The following is a 6,497-nucleotide window of genomic DNA, read 5'->3' as shown; positions in this document are numbered from 1 at the left end:
GCACAGCCTGTATGTATAAAGAGATTTGATTTCAAACTAACACTGTGATCCCTGTCGGTTGTCCCAGTAAGAGCAAGCCAGGTTTACCCATCACACTAGCATTATGTTGCGGTAGAGTCCCTGCATTTGTTTTGCTTCTGTAAGCGTGTGAGAGAAAACACATTGAACTTTTTTATTTTGGTTGTCAGGTTTTAGTTTTGTGTATTCACACTTGGATGTATACATTCTTAGACTAACTGATGTGGCTGTTTTTGCATGTAATTCTTGTATTCTTGTTTCAGTGCTAACGTTTTAAAATATGTTCTTTTCAGTTTCTGGGACCGTGTACAGTTATATATATATATATATATATATATATATATATGTTGGGGCAACTTTTCAGACCTCTTTCCACACTGGTATTATATATATGCGTATATATAGAGTGTGTTTTCCCTATGGAGAAAGTTCAAATTGTATATAGCCTGTAAATTTGGGGCTGCGTATAGACCTAACTGTCCATTACGTTGTAAGAGGAGCATAAATAAATAAATAAAAGAACAAATGTTGAATAAAAAATTAATCTTGATACATTTACCTATTGTTTAGTAGTCATTTTTGGACTCTTGACACTGACAGGCTATTGAAAGGATAGTTCACCCAAAAATCATTTACTTGTTTCAGACCTTTATGACTTTGTTTCTTCTGCAGAACAAAATATATTTTGATGAATGCTTGGAACCAAATAACATTGGAACCTTTTGAATTCAGTTGTATGGACAATAAATAAATAAATACCCTTCTTTTGTGTTCCAGAAGAAAAAAAAACTTTTGGAGAAAATGAGTAAATGATGACAATTTTAATTTTTGTGTGAACTAGCCCTTTAAATTCTTAAGTGGTCTGTGCAATATTTCTTAAACCTCTAACATAACTTTTAGCAAACCACTTACAGTTGGCAGTTAATCCATATAGTTGAGGAATCAACAAAACCATTTTTGTGACATGTTTGTGTATAAAAATGAGGTTTTAGCTCCCATGATCAAACAAATCCTGAACAAACTAAAGGTGTTTGGGGTTACTTGAAAATTACAAGCTGGTGTGTTGACCTCTAAAGAACTAAACTAACAAAGTGATGTCAAAATACCAGTCTTGGAGAGTATCCTCGAAAAAACGGTCGGTTATGTCTTGTAAACAGTAGAGAAAGAAATCAGATGTGTATCATTATAATGAATGCATTATCTCTTAAAGTGACCGCGCCTAATTTACTAGCTGCTGTAATGTTAATTAAATAAGTTTATTACTTTTTTTTGTCATTTATGTAAGTGAGTATAGCAAAATAAAGTAAACTGACATATCATACCCATAAATTCTTCATACAGTGGACTACCAGTGAAATTGATTTAAAAAAAAATTGGGACCAAAAATTAGTTAGACACTTTGGCCTGACCATGTTTTGCTTAAGTGTTTTTTCTTTAATTGCTAATGCAAACTTTTTACACCACAGACTGAAAAAAAATTAAGCATTGCTTAGTAATTGGTCAACGAAGTTAAAGTTTATTTGTATAGCGCTTTTCACGATACAAATCGTTAACAAAACCATTTTTGTGACATGTTTGTGTATAAAAATGAGGTTTTAGCTCCCATGATCAAACAAATCCTGAACAAACTAAAGGTGTTTGGGGTTACTTGAAAATTACAAGCTGGTGTGTTGACCTCTAAAGAACTAAACTAACAAAGTGATGTCAAAATACCAGTCTTGGAGAGTATCCTCGAAAAAACGGTCGGTTATGTCTTGTAAACAGTAGAGAAAGAAATCAGATGTGTATCATTATAATGAATGCATTATCTCTTAAAGTGACCGCGCCTAATTTACTAGCTGCTGTAATGTTAATTAAATAAGTTTATTACTTTTTTTTGTCATTTATGTAAGTGAGTATAGCAAAATAAAGTAAACTGACATATCATACCCATAAATTCTTCATACAGTGGACTACCAGTGAAATTGATTTAAAAAAAAATTGGGACCAAAAATTAGTTAGACACTTTGGCCTGACCATGTTTTGCTTAAGTGTTTTTTCTTTAATTGCTAATGCAAACTTTTTACACCACAGACTGAAAAAAAATTAAGCATTGCTTAGTAATTGGTCAACGAAGTTAAAGTTTATTTGTATAGCGCTTTTCACGATACAAATCGTTACAAAGCAGCTTTACAGAAAATTAAGTTTCTACAATATATTTAGTATCAAAGTACTATCAAAGTATTGATAGTTGTGTAAATACTGTCATACTAACAGTTGTCTGAATTTTTGGTTGATTGTAAACCATTACATACCTTTCTATCAAAGTTATCTGACATTATCCAGATGAATTTGTTCTGACAGTTTAACTCTGAGTTCTTGTCATATTTTATTACCATTTTCTAAACTATAGCAAATAAACTGATAATGTGAGAAATGTTGAAGGTGTCTGAATACATTTTGGTTTGACTGTATATTTAATTTTTACAGTGAAGACTATGCCGTGCTATTTTACATTTGATTATTCAGTTTCTGTATCTGGACACCTACAAACTTGAAAAAACGTAAACATTGTGTAAACAGCACAAATAAATAAATAGAACGAACATGCAAATTAAACAATTTCAAACAGGGCCCATTGGTACAATCTGCACTGGGGCCCCGCAAACCCCTGCTTGTGTGTATTGTTCATGTGCATTAGTATACTGGGCTGTCGAGTTATACACAGTAAAATATAGCCTATGGTGTGGAAGCCTGTTTCTTGCTCAGAGTAGAAGCAATAAAAACGGTAAGTGTGACTTTATCTCCCAAATGTGACTTTATATCGAAGTGTTAGTCTATCTTATATCAGTTTTTTTTTTAAACGCTGGGGTGGAAACGATCTTCTAAATAGGTAATTATAATTATTATATGACTATTAAATATTACCTATAATCATTAGGTTATTTTAAATAATATATTAAATACATCAAAAATATTTTTGCGTGCCTCACATAAAATTGTTTTGATGAATATGGTGAACTTTATTTTTTTAATTCACACCAATTACACAAGTGAAAAAAAGCTAAAAGGGAAAACAAAGAGCAGAGTTATGTGGTAACTGAGAAAGATGAGTGGTTAGCAGCATCTGGCAATGGAAGGCGTTCTGGCAAAGTACAAATGCCACGAGATGACAAAGCAAAACCAATTCATGGGACAGTCACCTCCTGTTGTTCATCCAGCAGAGAGGGCTTGGTTGAAATCAAGATAAAGGTTATAAAATGTTTCCTTACAGTCTGAATCAGTCAATAATATGTCATAACACCTGACAAAAACAGAAATGATTTATATAATCAAACCCTTCTTATGTGGTTTTAAAGTTTGGACAGGACTTCAGTCCTCATGTCTTCCAAACCCGTAAGACCTCCGTTCATCTACGGAACACAAATTAAAATATTTTTGATGAAATCCGAGAGCTTTCTGACCCTGCATAGACAGCAAGGCCAAGGGTCCTAGCACGATCAAGGCTCAGATATGTAGTAAGGACATCGTCAAAACAGCCCATGTGACATCATGGTTCAACCATAATTTTATAAAGCTACGAGAATACTTTATGTGTGCGCAAAGAAAACAAAAATAATGACTTTATTCAATAATTCTTCTTCTCCGTGTCACCCTGGCGCCATTTTGGAGAGTATCACAATGGCATGCGTGTGCTTTTCCTGCACGTAAACAATGCATTCGCTTGATGCTGCTGACTTAAAAGACGCACCTTGTTTACATTGAGAGGAGAGCAGGCGCATGCACCACGGTGGTGCGGAGGAGAAGAAATATTGAATAAAGTTGTTATTTTTGTTTTCTTTGCACACAAAAGGTATTCTCGTAGCGTCATAAAATTAATATTGAACCACAGATGTCACGTGGGCTGTTTTAATGATGTCCTTACTGCATTTCTACGCCTTGATCGTGGTAGGACCCTTGCTGATGAAGGGTCAGAGAGCTCTCGGATTTCATCAAAAAAATATCTTAATTTATGTATGAAGATGAACGAAGGTATTGCGACTTTGGAACGACATGAGGGTGAGTATCTAATGACAGAATTTTCATTTTTGGGTGAACTATCCCTTGAAGCTCACAATAAATAAATAAAAAATTAATTAATAAATTATGCATTTGGTGGTGGCTGCTTTGTGCTTCTTCAAACTTTAACTCTAAGTATTATATTTGTTATATTAAGTATTATATTTGATCTTGCATTGGAAAACACTAAATATGTATTGTGTATTTTTAACAGTACTTTCTTGCTGTGTTTTTCAATGTAAGACCAAAGATCTATTTTATGGGACATGCAATACTCAGAGATAATTATAGGACCATTAAATAAGATAATTCCAACGCTTTGCATAAACACAGATCTGATGATTGCAAAAAATATAATTTAGTTATAATACCATTATATTTGGTTATATATCTTGCTCTGCTTGTGCACAGGTTCTCATCCACACAGCCTTGAGTGCTGTCGTTATCAAACTCACCGGCATGATTGTCACAACCTTCCTCGTCAGATGCCGGGTCAAGAGCTCGGTTCAGCGTAGGGACGGTGTTAAACGATGAAACCAACGAGGATCACCACCAATGACACAATATACAGTCCTGAGAACTGAAGAACAACAAATGAGATGAATATGGACTGAAATACCTTATTCAACATTGATAGACCGTTTGTAAAAAAATAAAATACTGAAAGAAGTTCATCTAAATATATATATTTTTTTGTGTGAGGAAGGTCAAAGAGTAAGCTGAGGACATAGGGGACTCAAAAAACCTTCACACATTAAAGAAATATAAAGCTCCATGTCACAATGACCCAGAATATCTGAGATAAGAATACAAGGACACAGATACTGCTGCCACTTATGCTCATTCTGAACGTCAGGATTAAAGAGACCATCAGCAAAAACTTCACTTTAATTTCTTGTTATTTCTACTCAGCATTTATTTTGATAATGAGTTTTCACTCCATTTTTTTTTGTTATGATTAATTAACATAAAAGTTGGTCAAAAAACAAACAAACTGTAGACTGTATTTTTATTATACTTTAATCAAATTTAAGGCACCAATTCGTTTTTTAGTTTTGTTTAAATGGCTTGCAATTTTTTTATTGTATAATTTATTTTTCATATATTGACACCGTTCAAGAGTGTGAGGACAGTAAGATCTTTTGTTTTTGGAAAGAATTTAATACTTTTATTCAGCAAGCATCCATTAAATTGATTAAAAGTTAAAGACAATAATGTTTAAAAAAAAGAGAGAAAGATTTCTATTTCAAACAAATCAGTTTTGAACTTTCTATTCATTAAAGAATCCTAAACAAAATGTGGTTTCCACAAAAGTATTAAGCCGCACAGCTGTTTTTAACATCGATAATATTAAGAAATGTTTCTTGCAAATCACCAAATTACATTTAAAAAAAATATAATAATAATTTATATTTTGTAGTATAAAATACATATGTCTCAATTAAGTATTTTACTCCGTGTACTGGAACAAAAAGAGCCCACAAAACAGGCTGAAGAGGTCTCCAGTGAGTAAGGAAAGCTTGACCGCTGTGGCACTGCTCATCTTTATCACCACAGGCATGAAGCTATAGAAGCCGTACATGCAGAGCGCATATCCAGCCAGGATAAGAGCTGAAGAGAGAGGAGAAAAAAAATCAAATCTCAGATGACATTGACATAACGGAAATTGATTTTCTTTTCACATCGCCGTACTTTACCAATTTCCCATGTCCACTGAATTTTAGACACTTCGTCATGTTCGAGAATCCCCCTGTATAGGTGACAAAATAAAACTGACGTTTAGGAACAGGTCTACTTTTTTGGTGATTTCTGAACAAATCTTACAGTTGTATTGCACTGATGATGGACTCGAAGAGGCCGACCATGCCCAGAAACTCCACCCTGCTCAGATTCTTCACTGTGTATTCCTGGCACACATTAGAGATGGCATACAGAGTGCCGTTGACTAGAGCCAGACCATCACCGAGGAGAATGTCACTTGCTGTTGTTGATACAGGAATGAATAATGGTCATGGTTTGACTTGCATTACATTTTATGCCATATATATATATATATATATACACACACACACACACACAAACCCGATTCCAAAAAAGTTGGGACATTGTACAAATTGTGAATAAAAACAGAATGCAATGTGGAAGTTTCAAATTTCAATATTTTATTCAGAATACAACAGATGACATATCAAATGTTTAAACTGAGAAAATGTATAATTTTAAGGGAAAAATAAGTTGATTTTAAATTTCATGGCATCAACACATCTCAAAAAAGTTGGGACAAGGCCATGTTTACCACTGTGTCATCCCCTCTTCTTTTTATAACAGTCTGCAAACGTCTCCTCAGTCCCCAGACAAGTTGCTCAAGTTTAGGAATAGGAATGTTGTCCCATTCTTGTCTAATACAGGCTTCTAGTTGCTCAACTGTCTTAGGTATTCTT

At 33.8% G+C, this 6,497-nt stretch overlaps 1 protein-coding gene across 1 annotated transcript in view; it reads right to left on the bottom strand.

Moving 5' to 3' along the window:
- Positions 1-4,500: 4,500 nt before the first annotated feature.
- The window catches only part of LOC107585610 (solute carrier family 35 member F2-like), a 3,279-nt gene continuing 1,282 nt past the window's right edge, over positions 4,501-6,497 (bottom strand). The window contains 4 exon segments of the mRNA XM_016272700.1: positions 4,501-4,638; positions 5,515-5,667; positions 5,754-5,806; positions 5,881-6,037. Coding sequence (XP_016128186.1) covers positions 4,580-4,638; positions 5,515-5,667; positions 5,754-5,806; positions 5,881-6,037 — 422 coding nt within the window. The 3' untranslated portion in view covers positions 4,501-4,579.

Source organism: Sinocyclocheilus grahami, unplaced genomic scaffold (genome assembly GCF_001515645.1).
Source record: "Sinocyclocheilus grahami isolate Dianchi unplaced genomic scaffold, SAMN03320097.WGS_v1.1 scaffold72.1, whole genome shotgun sequence".
In the NCBI taxonomy this organism is placed as follows: Eukaryota; Metazoa; Chordata; class Actinopteri; order Cypriniformes; family Cyprinidae; genus Sinocyclocheilus; species Sinocyclocheilus grahami.
This window is presented reverse-complemented; position numbering and strand designations above follow the sequence as displayed.